The 17500-nt window shown below is 44.7% G+C and overlaps 3 protein-coding genes across 3 annotated transcripts in view; 1 reads left to right on the forward strand and 2 right to left on the reverse strand.

Moving 5' to 3' along the window:
• Positions 1-1314: 1314 nt before the first annotated feature.
• Positions 1315-3939, forward strand: LOC143488767 (uncharacterized). The gene is made up of 5 exons (XM_076987663.1): positions 1315-1356; positions 1928-2020; positions 2701-2752; positions 3004-3136; positions 3228-3939. The coding sequence occupies exons 3-5, from the start codon at positions 2710-2712 to the stop codon at positions 3814-3816; spliced, it is 765 nt and encodes a 254-aa protein (XP_076843778.1). The 5' UTR covers positions 1315-1356; positions 1928-2020; positions 2701-2709; the 3' UTR covers positions 3817-3939.
• A 917-nt stretch (positions 3940-4856) lies between these two features.
• On the reverse strand, positions 4857-11066 carry LOC143488787 (RING finger protein 214-like). Its single transcript, XM_076987690.1, is given in 16 exon segments — positions 4857-5346; positions 5519-5617; positions 5765-5914; positions 6246-6363; positions 6495-6884; positions 6886-7085; positions 7285-7380; positions 7749-7836; positions 7935-8023; positions 8208-8304; positions 8702-8770; positions 8881-9014; positions 9410-9550; positions 9793-9852; positions 10409-10589; positions 10705-11066. Coding segments are annotated over 16 exon segments (2025 nt in total). The 5' UTR covers positions 10755-11066; the 3' UTR covers positions 4857-5283.
• A 4855-nt stretch (positions 11067-15921) lies between these two features.
• Positions 15922-17500, reverse strand: part of tagln2 (transgelin 2) — a 7494-nt gene continuing 5915 nt past the window's right edge. The window contains exons 3-5 of the mRNA XM_076987680.1: positions 17480-17500; positions 17082-17184; positions 15922-16603 (exon numbers count right to left, since the gene is read on the reverse strand). The exon at positions 17480-17500 is cut by the window's right edge and continues 151 nt beyond it. Of these exons, the coding sequence (XP_076843795.1) occupies positions 16459-16603; positions 17082-17184; positions 17480-17500 (269 nt within the window). The 3' untranslated portion in view covers positions 15922-16458. The remainder of the gene's footprint in view (positions 16604-17081; positions 17185-17479) is intronic.

Consider the following 17500-nt stretch of genomic DNA (forward strand, 5'->3'; position numbering starts at 1 on the left):
CGTTACTGACAGGTACACAGATTAATGTAATTGCGTTTTGCTATGAATTTGGGTACTTTTAAAGTAGCAAACATGGCCTGGTCTGTTATGAGAGGCGGCACGCATCCATTTTTCTGGACCTGTAGGAGCGCGAGGGAGCGGACACGCGCGATCCGCGTCACATCCGCGCGCTATCAACAGTTACGTCAAGCCAGCAATCATCGCGCGCCGGTACCATACTGCTGTCTGCACACTGGAAGAACTCTGAACTGCATAAACTTTATCAATTGTTCCCGACTGGCCCATTGCCATGTTTTATCTATCTCAGTAAATCGTCTAAATAGTGCAATACATTGACCGCTAATTAAATTCAATAAAAATGTGCTTGCGACATATTTATAATAGCTAAAATAACCAGACTATCTGTGATTATATTCCACAGCACAGCAAGTATTGTGCTGTTGACCGCAACATACACCAGGGGTTTCGGTGTGATCAACCTGTCAACGTTTTTGTTGCTTTAGATTGCCCAAAACACATGACACTGATTACCTGCCGGGGTTCGTGTGTAAACACAATAAAAAGTGGGCTTTCATTTGATATAATTGCATTACTTCTTTGTACCAGTTACAAATAAACGTCGATATGGTTTGATCAGAGATAATAGCTTTCATCTTCACAGCACCATTGTGGTAAAGTGCACCGAGAACCATTAAATCAGTCCCAGCGTCACGCGCTTAGCGCCTTGATAACATTATCAACTGTGGATTATTAAAACAGGCCAATTAGCATATGTGGTTAATTAATATTCAACGTCACCCGAAGTACGTCCAGATAATCACCATTGAATAGGAATTCGTACTACTTTAATGAACTTTAAATATATAAATGTGTTTTTGCGCTCGTAACAATCATGCATAGGCCTACTTCTTTACCTCAGTTCCGTTACTAGTCTGTGTGAATTTTGGGATACGATTAGGATTAGTCTTTAATTTACCCAGAATAAAATAAAGCTATAGGAATGAATGTTCCGGTCAGTTCATTCATGTTGTATGTGAATTTGTCGTGTATAAACTCTGTTGTGCGCGTGATCTGTGTGTGCGCATTCAGCATCTACTCACGTGACCTTTGACTAATTTACACACATCTGGGGGCTAAAGGTTCGTGGCATGTTGAGATAGAGTTGACACAGCTGTCACGGACGGGGTTACGAGGCTGTTACAGACGGTTGTGTATGTGTGTGTGAGGGTGGGAGTCGAGGTGGGCTTTGGGTTTGTGTTGGGGGGGGGAGGCGTCGTATTATCTAGGGGGGCATGAAAACCCCCCAGGTTTTCTCTCTAGAAGTAGAACCGGAACAGAATAGAAACAGATAACCAGGTATGAGTCTCCTAATGTAATAACGTTTTAACGTCTAAACTAAATTAAACTAGGAAAACGGAAGGAAACGTTAGTTTTAAAATGAATAATATAAATGAAAAAATAATATATATATATATATATATTAGTGCTGTCAATTCCAGGTGCCGCGATTAAAAGTCCTCACCAGGATTTTGCTCAAGCTTGCTAGATTTTCTAATTAGCAATCCAGGTAAAATTAGTGGAATCAACACAATCCAGGAAGCCTGAGCAAAATCCTGGTGAGGACTTTTAATCGCGGCACCTGGAATTGACAGCACTTATATATATATATATATATATATATATATATATATATATATATATATATATATATATATATATATATATATATGTGTGTGTGTGTGTGTGTGTGTTAGATTAGCTCAGTGATTAACCAAGAATAGTGAAAATAGTGAAACGTTTCAAAGATACTAGATAAGTGGGGGGGGGGGGGTGCAAATGTTTTCTGTGCTGATTAGTTCATGGTAGATAACTGGTTCCATTCTCTATAAAGTGCTGAACCTTTGAACTTCACCCCTCCATGTAACAGGTCTGGAGTCCATCCTCTTACCCCCCACATACGGCCTATATAAACCCTCCATACCTGCGGTTTAGTGTCAACCACCAGATCACCACCTCGCAGGTAAGTGTGGAACACAGGAGTGAAAGAAGGGGGGATGGGACTTTATTTGTCTTTGGCATTTTGTTTGTTTGTTTTCTAGGTCTGTTTTCTAGGATTTCTCCTATTGTCAGATCCATATTGGTTTTTTTTTTTTTCTTTAATATTCTTCTCCTGTTTTAACAACAGGATAGATCACTCAAACAATTTTATTATGAAACTAAAACATTTTTTTCATTTGAAAAACCTTAAGTGAATTCAGTTAGGCACCGTCCGTGTTGTAAAATGCATGGACGTAGTTTTGATTTCATAAGTGGGGGGGACACAACCTGGGGTGGCGAACTGTTGAGCGGGGGGGGGGGGGGGGGTGGTTGAATGAAAATTGTTGAGCGCTGTGAACAAAAATTGTTGAGCGGGGGTTTTGTTGAGATTGTTGAGATTTGTCGCTATTTGGATATTGTTTTTTTAACCGTTAAAAAGTGGGGGGGACATGACTTCGTCGCTACTTAAATATTTGGTTTTAACTGTAAAAACTGGGGGGGACCAAAACCGGCTTTTGAAAAAGTGGGGGGGACATGTCCCCCCCGTCCCCCCCCAAAACTACGTCCGTGGTAAAATGCATGTTCAGTCAGAGGCCCATCCTGTTGAATAAGTACTGGACTGTTGAGCTCTGTGTAAACGATGTTTTCACGCCTGTCCTGTAGACCTCAGCCATGAAAGCCGTGATTCTCGCGCTGACCCTCCTCCTGACTGTAGGTGAGTCACTCCTGCCTCACTCCACTGAAACTTTACAGGAACTGGAACTTGCAGACATGTTTTGTTTTTTTTACACTAAACAGTGAAGAGTAAGAGTACTCAAGGATTGTGGTTGTGGGCCTCTAATCTCGTCCACGCTGCTATTAGCTGTAAACTTTACAAAGAAAAACCTCTACCAATCATCACCCCATTGGGAGGCACCTGAGGCCTAGCACACTTTGAAGCATGGGCCTTTCCTACCACGTCCACAGGTTGCCAGGCCCGTTCCGCCCCCTCGCAGCTGAAGCATGGCCAGGCGGCCTTTTTTGAGTACCTGAACCATGTGAAGGAACACGCTCTCCACAGTCTGGATATACTGGACGGGACGGAGTACCAGCAGTACAAGTAAGAGACACGCCTGACCACACACCTCCACATAATGATGTCCAGAAGCAGTGATCTTGGTTGCTAACGTTCCTTAACCCCACCACCCCAGGCATAAGTTGTCAGAGAGCCTGGACCAGCTCCTGAAGTATGCTGACCAGGCCAGTTCCTCCCTGAACCCCATCACCACGCAGGTCATGGAGAGCACCAAGGGTCTGCGCCAGCACGTCCTTTCCGAGCTGCAGGACCTGCGGTCCCAGATGGAGCCGCACCAGGCCCACCTGAAGCAGGTGGTGGAGAAGCACCTGGACGAGTACCGTGCCAAGCTGGAGCCCATCTTCCAGGACTACATGTCCAACGACCAGAAGCAGCTGGACGTCCTGAAGGCCCGTCTGGAGCCAGCGCTGGAGGAGGTCCTTGAGAAGGTGGAGGCCAACTTCGAGGAGACCAAGTCCAAGGTGATGCCCATGGTGGAGACGGTGCGTGCCAAGCTGACCAAGCAGCTCGAGGACCTCAGGAATCTGGCCCTCCCTGCTGCTGAGGAATACAAGGAGTACGTGATGAAGAACGTGGCGGAGGCACACAGCCAACTGGCCCCCCACACCACGGAGCTGCAGAGCCAGCTGCAGCCCTACCTGGAGACCCTGAAGACCAAGCTGATGGAGAGCTACGAGTCCATTGCCAAAACTCTGAAGGCCTAGACGCAAACACGCACACACACACAAACACACACACACACGCAACAACAACAAGCATTTATACCTGCGTGTTTGCCGGACTGCTGCATGTCAGCTACAAAAATGCTGCAATGGTGTAAAATAACAATAAAAACAAAAACAAAGATATCTGCAAGTCTCTCTTGATTAAATCATGTGTCCGTGTCAGGTTGAAGATTTAGTGGACAAAAGCATTTCACAGTTGACACAGTGAATCACTGGAGATCCTGTTTGCTCAGACTAGCGAATCATTCGGTGCAGTTAAAGATTTACTGGACTGATCCATTTTGCCACTGTTGGCTTCCAGTTACAGAGTGCTTGACAGATGTGTACATAAACACAAAGTTAGTAATATACATCATATTATCCCAAATGTCTTACCCTTCTTATGTGTTTCATACATTAAAAGGTGAGTTGACAACCCTGTGTAATTTACATATTTTATAAGAATGGCAAATTGTAGTCAATTCACTAAGGGCCAGTATTCAGGCTCTGTTGTTAGCAGACTAGTATATTAGCAATACATTTTGTTGACCCGAATTGTGAATGAAAAACTGGACACTTTAATTTCGAAGCTGTTCTGTAGCGAACTTAGAGACTAAATTGAACGCACCTGAAAGCTTAAAGGACTATTATTGACATAAACCAGCAAACAATGTTTTTTGTTGTTTTGTTTACACTTTTAAAAGCTGCAGCTCACACGAGACGAAAATATAGTTGCTTTGTAATCCCCGAAATTAAGCAGCTCATCCTTCACACGCGAGGTGGCCATGTTCAAAACGGATGTACAGAACCTGAACCCCTCCAGGCCACTAGGTGGGAGTATAATGGCTCTATAGTGTGAAGTAGACTCACTGATTCTGACGTTCAGAGCAATATCCCAAACTCCAGGGTGCAATTTCTTTTGAATATGTATTATAACTCCTAGAAATAATTAGTAGTTAGAAAGAGTAATTTTAATATTTTTAAAATTTATTTCAAAAAATTTTTTATTAAATATTACAATGTCTTAAAATAGGAAATAATTCAAATATAATAAAAGGCTATTATGAAATTGCTATAAACAAATACACATTTAAAAGATGGCTTCATGAACGAGATGAAAATGCTCTATATAGATGTTTTCATCTTTAATACAAAATACCTACAATAACTATTTCAAAATGATAGACATAATCATAAAATTATAATATATATTATAACTAATATAAGTAAATATATAAGTAAATCAGTGGAGCTAAATCATAGCTGCCATCCACATAAACGTAAGAGTTTAAGAATAATTAAATAAACTAGACAAACAAATGACCAGTAGGCAGATGTCCGTGATTAGCAGGAGGAAGGCTAGTGAGGTGGTGAGTACTTCCACAGAGAAAGCTGTGGACCACAGGAGTGTGGAGCACCTCTCCTTTAAGGGCCAGTGAAACGTCATGTGAGTGTGTGTGTGTGTGTTTATTTGCTGGGGCAGAACGGGCAGGAGTTGTTCTTGCTGGTCTGGAGCCAAACACTGATGCACTACAACACAAACAGTTTTGAACCGTTATTATTAATATTTACTGCAGTTTAAGCCACGAAAAATTTTCATATTTTTCACACGCACCCCACACCTGAGCACACACACTCATACACAAATCACTGTCATTGTACTGAAGGCAGGGGCCAGTGTGTGCAGAAGACCTTTCCTCACCTCTCTGTGGAGGGTGTGTGAGCAGTTTGTGGTGTACTGTGTGCCAGCCTCAACCAGGTTCTGACACATCAAACACAGCTTACACACTGAAGGAGCCATCTGAGAGAGAAAGAGAGAGGGGAGGGAGAGAGAGAGGGGAGAGAGAGAGAGGGAGGAGGGAGGGAGAGAGAGAGAGAGCGAGCGCATTAGTACTTAGATTACTGTAAAAATAAAGTTAAACGTTCTCCTGATGGATGTACTCCTGACCTGGGTGGGTCGTGAATGGAACACTTGGGCACCGGGGGCTCGGATGTGAGGACGTCCAGGTGGCAGCGGCTGGCCTGTGGGCCTCTGCACTGGGCCAGGTGGACCAAGAAAGTCCCTGGACCCAGAACGAGGCCCTATCGGGCCTGGAGCCTGAAGGCAAAGGCAAGGTTATAAATGACAAGAATGCTAAAAAGTGCGTGTTCAAAAATAAATGTATCTATTGTATTGTATACAAATCAATATTACTTATTATTAAGTATTTAATAGTATATTAATATTACTATTACAATATTATAAGATTTTTGTTTTCAACTTAAAAAAAAAAAAAAACGAAAACACTGAATTGTCCCGGTATTATTAATAAATAATTAAATACATTCTCTTAAACTGTAAAATCTGGATGGACAACAGTTAACGGTTTCGATCTCAAGGCCAACATTGGAGAGCTGTGCAGAAGCAGCACGTGGAGGTCGGTGCTCACCGTGCGTTCACCCTGGAGCAGACGCTGGGCCACCTCATGTGTGATATCATCGATGGACAAGCCTGCCATAGTACCACGCTCACTCTTAATCTGCTGCAGAACCCCCATCAGGTGATTTCTGTCTCTCACACACACACACACACACACACACACACACACACACACACACACACGAGTTAGTGAGAGGGTGGGGGGAGAGGGAGATGGAGAGAGTATGGCAAGGAGGGTCCTTACGGTGACCAACAGTACCTAGTGCATTCTGGGAAAAGCATGCCCAGTCTCTCCAGCAGCTGGTCCAGTTTGCCAGCAGGAGGTGGGTTGGTGCTCGCGGAGGAGGAGTTTTGCTTTGGCACTCCTGGCCCCACCCCATGCAGCCCTGCCACCTGATTGGCCGGCACACCCAACAGGGACGGCAGCAAGGGCGGGGCCACGTGAGCTGTTGCTGCGGAGGTGTGAGTGGGCGGGACAACAGCGTAGGTACTTGGGTGTGCCAGCAGTACGTTTGGCATGGCGTTGGTTAAGGGGCGGGGCAAAGGAACGCCCCCAGGCAAGTGGGCAGGAAGTCGAGGTGGAAAGGCAGTAGGCATGGACAGCTGGGGCTTGGGGGCGTGGCCCATCACCACGGCACCATGGGGGTTTTGCTCAGGGGCATGTGGTAAGGTGGCCGGGGGGGGGCGTGGCTGTGCGTTGGGATGCCACGGTGGGAGGCGGAGCCATGAATCGATTGGCGGTGTGGAACTGAGGGGTGGCCACTGAACTGGGAGGTGGGGCCTGAAGTATACTGCTGCTGTAATAGGGCGACTGAATAGAGTTTATGAGCGGACTCATGAACAAATCGATCTAGATAGAGAGAGACGGAGAGAGAAAGACAAAGAAGGAGGGAAAGAAGGAGAAAAATGGAATATTAAATTATTCAGCCTTCTTCAGCGTTTGGTTACTGTAAATGAAGTTGTGAGATAACATGTTGCCAAAACAACAATGAGAGAGCTCAAACAACAATGTGGCACAACCACCTATTCAGTCAGAGAGAGATGCCTACCGTGGGAACAGGAGGCAAAGGAGGCAAGGGAATTGTGGGTAAACTGTCCAACTGCTTGCCCTTCTGTATAAGTTTAAGATTCTCATCAAACTTATTCTGGAGAGAAGAAATGGAGAAAATGTAACTGATAACTGCACAAACTCTCAATCACCAAAGAATCACACACAAACTGATCATAAAGGGTCACAGAGAAGCAAGAAAGACAATCCAGGTGTGCTAGCCCCACCCCTCACCTGTAATCCAGGTGTGCTAGCCCCGCCCCTCACCTGTAATCCAGGTGTGCTAGCCCCACCCCTCACCTGTAATGCAGGTGTGCTAGCCCCACCCCTCACCTGTAATGCAGGTGTGCTAGCCCCACCCCTCACCTGTAATGCAGGTGTGCTAGCCCCACCCCTCACCTGTAATGCAGGTGTGCTAGCCCCACCCCTCACCTGTAATGCAGGTGTGCTAGCCCCGCCCCTCACCTGTAGTCCTGTGAGGTTGTTACGGACCACCACCACGTTTTTCTCCCACTCCAGCCGCTGTCGGCCATGCTGTGGAGAAGGGTCCAACCTGTTCATGGAAGAAACATTATTAAACTCTCTCTCTCTCACACACACACTAATCAAAACAGACACACTCATTCCATCACAGGTGCACGTACACACTACCTGAGAGTGCTAAGATATCTTTCAGCTTCTGCGATCCAGTCTTCCACCAAGGAAACTGCCACCTCTCTCTGGGACTCTACAGCTGCCATCTACACGCCATCACACACAAACAGCTGAAATCATGCGGCCAACAGACAGCAGTAGGTAAATGTTTTAATGTTTTGGTGGATGAAAACAGAATGTCCTTAGGTACAGCCACAAAATACTGGAGCCAGTGGTGGTGGGGCTGTGAATGGCTGTTACCCACGTGACCTTTATGGCTAGAGTGTTCACCTCATCCTTCAGAGCTGCTTGACTGGTTTCTTCAACTTGTCTGATAATTCGCACTTTCTCTGCTTGCAAATCGTCTATATCCTTTTGCCATGAAATCCTACGTTAGAAAGCGTGCACGCACACACACACACCCACGCACACCCACACACACACACCCACGCACACCCACACCCACGCACACCCACACACACACACCCACGCACACACACCCACGCACACACACCCACGCACACACACACACACACACACACACACACACACACACACACACACACGTCATATGGTTGCTTACAATCACCCAACTGCAACACTCTACAGTTTAGCCTTCTGCCTGGTCTAACACACGTGACTCAACTCATTAAGGTGTTAACTGGCTCAGGTTAAACACTAAACCCTTCAGTGCCTTGGAGCGGACCACCCGGCTATCGGACTCATGTAGCAGAGGAAGGCCAGGGCGTTTGGGCCGGCGTTCGGGACGCTTTGGTGTGTCTTACTTTTCACTGCTTTGCTCTTCAATAAGCATCTTCAGCTTTCTCTCCACCTCCTCCAACTCCTGTGCCAACCTAGAACACACACACACACACACACCACATTAAGACAACACTAAATTCTACCAGCACGCCAGAGTGCTTCTACATTGCTTTCTTGTCCGTGTTCTTCGGCCTCTCAACACCTTCGCTGACTCTCGAGCATACGCTCCTTCTCCGCCGTCAGCTCCTCCAGCTTCATGACGAAGTTCTTCCGCGTAGTCTTACTGCTGTTCAGGTCCAGTTTCACATGCAGAGATTCGATCTTATCCAGCAGACTCTGCACAGAACCAAAAAACAACCAAGCACATGGCAGCAGAGCAGAAGAAGAAGAGGAAGAAGAGGAGGAGGTCTTCAGCCATATGCTCAGAGGACCAGAGAGAGGTTCAACCAATGCTTCCAACAAATCATTAGCAAATGAGTCAGGTCTTGGGAAGCCAAGCAGGTTAACGCACAGAGACTCACAGACTTGCAGTCATGTTTACATCACCTCTAGAAAGACAAAATACATACACTGTGTAGAGTACTGAAGAGTACAGGTTCTCAGCTCTGTGCATCAAGTGTCAAAGTGCCTACAGACCTCAGTTCGATTCAAAACAACCCTTGTAACATCTCACTCCCTAGACACTTGCCCTGGAAGGACAGAGCACCCTTGGGCGAGCGGTTGGGACGGACCTGGTGCTGACGTTTCTTCTCTTCTCTCTTCAGTTCCAAGGCCTTGACCTGGGCCTTGTGCTCAGCCTGGGCAGATGCCTGCTGCTTGATCAGACCTTCGTATTGCTGCACCAGGAGGGTGCTGTGCTCATCTACGGACCGCTGCAGTGGACCACACACACACACACACACACACACGATGCCAGCTGAGCTCCTGATTCACAGATCACACATGTTCACCCTCTCTTCATTCTCATAATCGTGAGATTTTAACGTTTTGAATCGGCCGATGTGACTACAAGCATTGTGAAGCTGTACATTAAAAATCAATTTTGCAGGGGACCAGGCTTTGCTCTTCTAAACGTTTCAGAAACCCAGCAGCCCGTTAAAAGAGGAAATTTTACCAGGTGCGACTGCCAGTCATCGTTAGTGTTGTTCTCCTTCTCTTCTGTCCATTTCTCCGTCTGTGGCACAGACAACACAACACCACCCAGACAACACCACCATCAACACCACACAGACAACACCACCCTCAGCACCACACAGACAACACCACACAGACAACACCACCCTCAGCACCACACAGACAACACCACACAGACAACACCACCATCAACACCACCCAGACAACACCACCATCAACACCACACAGACAACACCACCCTCAGCACCACACAGACAACACCACACAGACAACACCACCATCAATACCACACACACACACACAACACAACACCACCCTCAGCACCACACACACACAACACCACCCAGACAACACCACCCTCAGCACCACACACACAACACAACACCACCTTCAGCACCACACACACACAACACAACACCACCCTCAGCACCACACACACAACACAACACCACCCTCAGCACCACACACACACACAACACCACACACAACACCACCCTCAGCACCACACACACACAACACAACACCACCCTCAGCACCACACGTCCGTGCCCCGTCTGGCCACAGGACACCCCGGGCACCGGGAGCTCGGCACCTACCTGTGCGTCGCGGTCCTCCGTGTCTGCGAAGCGCGGCATCGCGGCGGGTTCTCTGGGTCCAAAGACGGGCGCGTCTGCGGTCTCCGTTAACCCGGACGCGAAGGAGCCGGGAGCGGACCAGATGCTCGCCTGCGCGTCCCACGGCGAGGAGTACCGCGGCAACCCGGAAGACACGTTCCGCCTGCGGACGCAAGCAGGACGGCCGACGGGGCATTTCAACGCTTTAAGGGAACTTAACTGTCCGTGGAAGTGCACTAACGAGTGGAAGTGCACTAGTGAACGGCCGGTTGTCTCACCCGTGTTGGTCCTCGTCAAACGCCGAGCTCCAGTCCGCCTGAGTTGTCATGGTGAACCGAGACCAGTAGCGGCGGGCTTCCTGCCCCTGGAGCCGGACAAAGTTCGGCAGAAAACTGAACTACAGTCGGTTAGCTGCACTAATTCAACAGAACAACCGTTAGTTGTTGTTTTAAGAGTTAATTTACAGCCTTCTCTCGGATGGCTAACGTGCTAGCTGGCTAACGAACGACTCCACGCTGGTGACTACCGGAAGTAAAAGTGAAGGCAGACAAACACGAACCCGCTAGAGGAGTTTAGTGTCGGGTGATTACAAACACGAACCCGCTAGAGGAGTTTAGTGTCGGGTGATTACAAACACGAACCCGCTAGAGGAGTTTAGTGTCGGGTGATTACAAACACGAACCCGCTAGAGGAGTTTAGTGTCGGGTGATTACAAACACGAACCCGCTAGTGAGGAGTTTAGTGTTGATTACCAACATGGGTCAACACGTACTGTGTGATCAAATGCAGGGGGTTATATGTAAAAAAAAAAAAAAAAAAAAAAGCTGTAAAAAATTGCAGTCATTGAGAATGGGGCGGCCGGGCAGCTGTCATGTGATGCAGTTTTCCTGTCTCTAACGTGGTTTTGGAAGCACGTTTAGGGATGATCAAAAGCTAAACTGTCCACATTAAAACCACTGGAAAACGTCCTAGATATGTCTACTATGTGTGGCAAAGAAATAAAAGTACTAGCTTTTCTGCTGAGTTTTTTTTTTTGGTTGTTTTTGTTTAATTGGTTTGAAATAGGATCTCCCAAATTTTAAAAGACTTTTATAACTATGCAAACCAAATTAATAGTAAACACAATTATTTGAAAATGAAGCAAGCACTAAACAAATTTGTAATATTGATATGAAAATATACAGGAAAAATTCAGTGTGCCTTTAATAAAATAATAAACAAAGTACACAGTGTATCAGCAATGTTTTGAACGTTTCTCTGTTTTATGAAGCTGTAGCCTTATTCAAATTGGCCCACTAGTGTGCATTTCCTCTTAAACAGTTGAAAAACGGACAACTTCAGTTTTATGTTATGTGCAGAGACTCCTCGTGATTTAGGATAAAATCCCTCTGATGCCACAATGCCCCCCCCCCAGGAACGTCAAAGGTGGGAAGAGACCAAACACGATCTTTCTGTGCAGGACTACATCGCCACCTAGTGGCATGGACAAATAGCTTCACAAGCAGTTCTGCACATAAACACTAGATGGCAGCATAATACTTTCAGAACGGTTGGCAGCAACCCCTGCTCATGTTTCATTTTGAACATGAAAAAAATTCTTTCTATAAAAAAAATGAAGTGAAGAAATATTGTTTGTTTTTTTAAAAAAGTATGAAGGGCAAAATTTGACCATATTATTTGTTGCGAAACACTTTGAGCAATACACTAGACATTTTGGAATTGCTACAAGTACATTCTTCACATTCCCCCAGCTCTTGAATGTACATGGACTACAGCAGATCCTGGCATGGGGAGGACTTTTTCATGTTTCAGTGAAGCGTGCTCTCTTGTTTAAATACCTCCATCTATTATAAACTTACAGACTCTAATTTCTCTCTGTAAAACATTTCTTTCCATTCCAAAGCCTGTAAAACACCTTTTTCACAGCTACTCAGACTTGAGCACATTTGTAGTGAGAAGACTTCCTCCAGAAAAGGATGGAAATATGTGAACATTTTCAACACAGTGGTTTTCCTAAAGCAGACATAGACGATTCCTTTGCTTCTGTTCTAGCTGTTTTACCTGTTGTTTTACATACATACAAGACAAAAACATCAAAGACATTCCTGGCGAGAGTGAGATAAGTGGCCATTCAGATAATTACTGTGGAGACGTAGCCTCCAACCAATCTAGACTTGCAACATTTAATTTTTTAACACGGCTACTAAAATACCTGGCACAAAAGGACCACCCATTCAACCTCATGAATAACTGTGGGAGCAGTCTCTGCAGTGCTTGCAAGAGATTAATACTGTAGAAACCAAGAAGACTTGCTGATCAGGATTAAGGATTAGTCATCTCCAGTGTAAAGACATTTTTATACTAACGGACATTGCATTAACAACATATCTGTTTGCATCCATGCAGTTGGTGCTAATGGCAGTAATAAAATTTGGAAACTCAGATTGGAACTTTAGAACCCCATGGAATTAATGTTCTGATCTTTTTCATATACAAACTGGTTCCTGCAGAGAAGAATGCAAGATATCATAGAACCAGGACGAAGGTGTGCTGAACTATGAAAGGAACTCCTGAATTGTGGAATGTTGATGAGGTCAGGGGAATTCCTGAGGTCACTGCTTCCTTCCTTGATCAGACAATGAGATGAGAATTGACAGTGAAAGCCATTGAATAAGAACCATGCTGGATGAACAGATGGTGCAAGCATTGCACTGGGTAACGAGATGGAGGTGTTTGAAATATGCACATGTATTTCTTCAACACTCTTGTAGTTCCATATAACTGAGACACTGACAGACAATGACAGGCACCTATTAGACTACTCATCCCAATTGGAGATGCAATCCAACCCCAGAGCTTGGAACATTTACCTGATCTTGTTATTCCAGGACGAAATATGAGAGAACGTGAAGACGTTCATATTGGGCGTTTTGAAAATAAACAACCATTAAATAATGTGATAAAAAGCAAATTATTTCGAATCATTTCGAGTATATGTATAAATATTTAACTTAATTAAGTTTAACGTGCTGGGAAATACTGAAAATGGACCTTGAAAGTGACGTACAAGTGCTTTAATTCAACCTTGTGAAGGTGTATGAACCCGACAAACATGACTTTGTTCATTGCGCTGAAGCGCGGCGCAATTCAAGCACTTGTACATCACTTTAAAGGTTCCTCGCGCAGGGGCGGAGCCACCGCGATTACGTCATTTTTGGCGTGCGAACCCTCAGTCAAGTATAAACCTCGGCTGTGTTCGAAATAGACTACTACATACTGGATACTGCATACTGGACTCAGTATATACTGGATACTGCATACTGGTCCTCGTAGTAGTATGCAGTACAGTTTCCAGTATGCGACAAAAGCAAAGCACACTACGGGGTCACGTGAACGTAGCGTTGCATGATGGGATGCAGTACACCACGAAGATAGCTCTGTTCGCATACTGGAATATTTTGCGGAAGTAGTAGGTCATCCGGGTATGTTTCGCGTACTGGAAATTTTCATTTTGGTCACATACTGCATACGGCATACTGATTTGGGGCTCGATCAGTATGCCAGTAGTATGTAGTAGACTATTTCGAACACAGCCCTCATGTTTCAAAGATTGCCGACCCCTGGTATAGAATATGGTAAGAATAGGTTAGCCTTTCAATAGTATTACTAAAAAGGTGAGGTGAATGCACGAACATCGTTATATCAGTATGACAAACAACCAAGGTTTAAAATAAAAGAAAATAAACATAAAGGAATTCGACCTGCAAACCACTTGTAAACCAGATTAAGTTAGTCATGTCTTAAATTCATTGCGAGCAAAATGGTCTAAAATTGACGGATGCGCTTCAGATTTGTTGCGAGGTAATCGGTACGACAATTAGTATTAGCTTGATGGGTCAACTAGCGAGCTAACAAGATTACCTCAGCTTGGACTCGCTGATGCTCATAAACACTAAAAAAATACAGAAATCCACAGCTCCATTTGGATATGCGCATATGCATATAAATCTAACAAAACCGACATTAATACCGCACATTTTCGCGTTATCGGATATGAGTTAATCGGTATTAGCTTGACAGGTTAACTAGCGAGCTAACAAGATTACCTCAGCTTGGACTCGCTAGCTACGTTAATAAAAAATGTAAAAACTATATATATGTAATCTAACAAATTGTATTTTTCATTCTCAGTGACACTACTTGTAACGGCACTTGGGTTGCACTTGGTTTGCACATCATCATATTTTTTAAATGTTTTATTTTGTGTTTGTATCTACTTACACTTGTAAATTGCTGGCTCGCCACTTTCCGCCATTTTATTTTTCTAACTTCGAACTCCTCCGCTGCTACAGTTGAATCATGGGATAGGACAGTGTGCTGCAGTCACATACTTAAAAATGGCTGCCGATGCAGTAAGTCATCCGGGTACGTTTCGCGTACTGGTTTAATGCATACTGTGTATTTGGACGTACTAGGTTGCTCACGTACTGCTTCTCCCATACTATATAGTAGTGTAGTATGCGATTTCAGATGGGGCTCTAGCTTAAACCTAGCTTTACAGTTTCCCTTAGACCTGCCTGAAGCACTCACACCTTAATGACTGACCAAAGTAAATAGCTCCCCATTGAGCTGTATCACTAAATACATCAATGCCATCAGTCTCGCATGACTTTAACAACAAAATTTAAACAAACTACAAACGTCTTCGAAGTGTGGTCTGTTTTGCAGCTGCTCTTCTGAGCCAGAATGTGTGTTTTATACACTGTTGCTAGGAAACATGGCCATGTGAGATAAGGAAGTGGAGAAAAGCCCCCAGAAGGTATCAGGATATGCATAAACGTTTTAAACCACATTTTAGAACCATTTTAAGAGCTGAGTAAACGTGTAAAATGTTAAACCACATTTCCTCCTCTCAGTTGTATATTTATTGAAACTTTCATTCTTGTTCACAAATGAGTCATGTTGCTAATTTTCCTATTCCCAGTCCACATCTTTCTCTCTCTCTCTCTCTCTCTCTCTCTCTCTCTCTCTCTCTCTTTGTGTTCCTCTGTTTTGCTTGTTCTCTCTTTCTCTCTCCCTCTTTTTAGCGATATCTCTGTTCTCTCTCTCTCTCTCTCTCTCTCTCTCTCTCTCTCTCTCTCTCTCATACCACTAGCCCTTATCCTCTGGCCTAATCTATGCCGTTATAGAAAGGAGTCCCATCTGAATGTAAACCCAGATTGAGTGATAGCACTTTGGTCTGGGCCAGTTGAGGGGGAGGATTTGTAAGATCTAGGGTGGGGTCGTGAGATCTGCCGTGGTGTCAGACGTCTCCTCTCTGTAGTCTCCTTCATGCTTCTAGAGCAGGTAACAACACAAAACACCTCTCCTTTAAGTCCAAGCTGCAAGCTTTTTAACTGACTTTTTATTGGTTGTATAATGGTTATAAAACGGAAAACAAGACTGGATGTTTGTGCACAGAAATTGTGCCAAAAACATAAAACAAAATGCATAAATGTGTTAAGATGAGCCAAATTTTATTTCAAAAATCATTTATTAAGATTCAATATACAATGTACAAACATGGTGAGATTAAGGCACTGGGTCATATATTAGCATTAGGCTAATTTGAGATGAGATCTGTATACAGAGGAACGGTGTCAGAACAGTTCTGAACTACTGAACTGAACTGTGTGTTCCAGGATAACAGACCATTGCTGTAATGGAAAACCACTGCATTTTAATGGAATGTATCTACTGAAATTCTGTATGGTGCTATACAGCAAGTTCTACATGAAAACATGGTTCAGATATGGTATTTTAATATAAAAGTTTATTAAGCACAACAGATTGCATGAGGTGTGTGTGTGTGTGTGTGTGTGTGTGTGTGTGTGTGTGTGTGTGTGTGTGTGTGTGTGTGTGTGTGTGTGTGCGTGTGTGTGCGTCTTTTGGTCCCTGGTTCTCCAGTTTTTTCCATGGGCTGAGTGGAAGTGGCCAGGCACCAGTGTGGCCCTCACTGATTGGCGAGGAGGAGGGGTTAGAGGTCAGACCCCCTAGTTGATGATTTGCCGGGGTCGGCCGTAGCCGGTCATGCCCGCCTGCGACGCTCCTTTATTGGATCCCATCTGCAGTCCGATGACAGTCTGCCCCTCTTTCATCTGCTCGTCCGTGAAGTCTCGCTTATTCTCCTGAGCTTTCCTGATACACACACACACATACACACACACACACACACAGATTCATTTATATTAAAGTTAAGATACTTATACTGTTACGTTTGGAGACTTGTATTAAAATAATTTCCCTGTCAGTTCTCCTATAACCCACTTTTCAGTCAGACGGTTAATATTGTTTATGTTGCACGATATTAGCTTATCTGACTGTATACGCTCGACCTAACCGTGCTACCAAAACAACCCTGACTGATAAGTGCTTGTTTTCACGTTGCTATGGTGGTAAAACATTAACAGTGATGCACTATTAACACGTGCATGAAACCTTGTTGTCCAGATGCTATGACAACCATCACCAGAAACAACATGTGTGACTGAATGCAGGAACAGGAAGTAATGTAATAAATACTTTCAAAATTGAAGTAAGCTCTTGGGCAAAATCTCATGGGGTTTCGTTGGTCATCTTATTATATCACTGGGGGAACAGGAAATAACCGGCTCACCTGTGGAACCAGTTGGGGTCTCCACAGTAACAACCATCGGTCTTGGTAACTGCCAAGCTTCCCAGTGACATCAGGGTCATCTGTACAGCTGCCAGGTCTTTACCTAAACACACACACACACACACCACATCACATCACATTCTCGTTTACATACACAATTGCAATTGACTCACATGCCAATTGTTTTAAAATGCAGCATGTTGTACTAATTCGACACCCATCAGGCTTACAATGACCATCTGTCCGGTTACGCTCACACACACACACGCACACACACACACACACACACACACACACACACACACACACACACACACACACACACACACACACACACACACACACACACACAAATGTTCCAAGAACTGAAGGCAGAGAAGATGTGTAGGCGGTCTCACCCTCCCAGAGGTCAACGGTCT

Source organism: Brachyhypopomus gauderio, unplaced genomic scaffold (genome assembly GCF_052324685.1).
Source record: "Brachyhypopomus gauderio isolate BG-103 unplaced genomic scaffold, BGAUD_0.2 sc54, whole genome shotgun sequence".
NCBI classification, from domain to species: domain Eukaryota; kingdom Metazoa; phylum Chordata; class Actinopteri; order Gymnotiformes; family Hypopomidae; genus Brachyhypopomus; species Brachyhypopomus gauderio.

Excerpts from the sequence above, each read along its gene's own strand:
- LOC143488767 (XM_076987663.1), top strand. The coding sequence starts at position 2,710 with ATGAAAGCCGTGATTCTCGCGCTGACCCTCCTCCTGACTGTAG. Across the intron at positions 2,753-3,003 it reads GACCCTCCTCCTGACTGTAG|GTTGCCAGGCCCGTTCCGCC; the intron begins GTGAGTCACTCC and ends CCACGTCCACAG. Across the intron at positions 3,137-3,227 it reads ACGGAGTACCAGCAGTACAA|GCATAAGTTGTCAGAGAGCC; the intron begins GTAAGAGACACG and ends CCACCACCCCAG.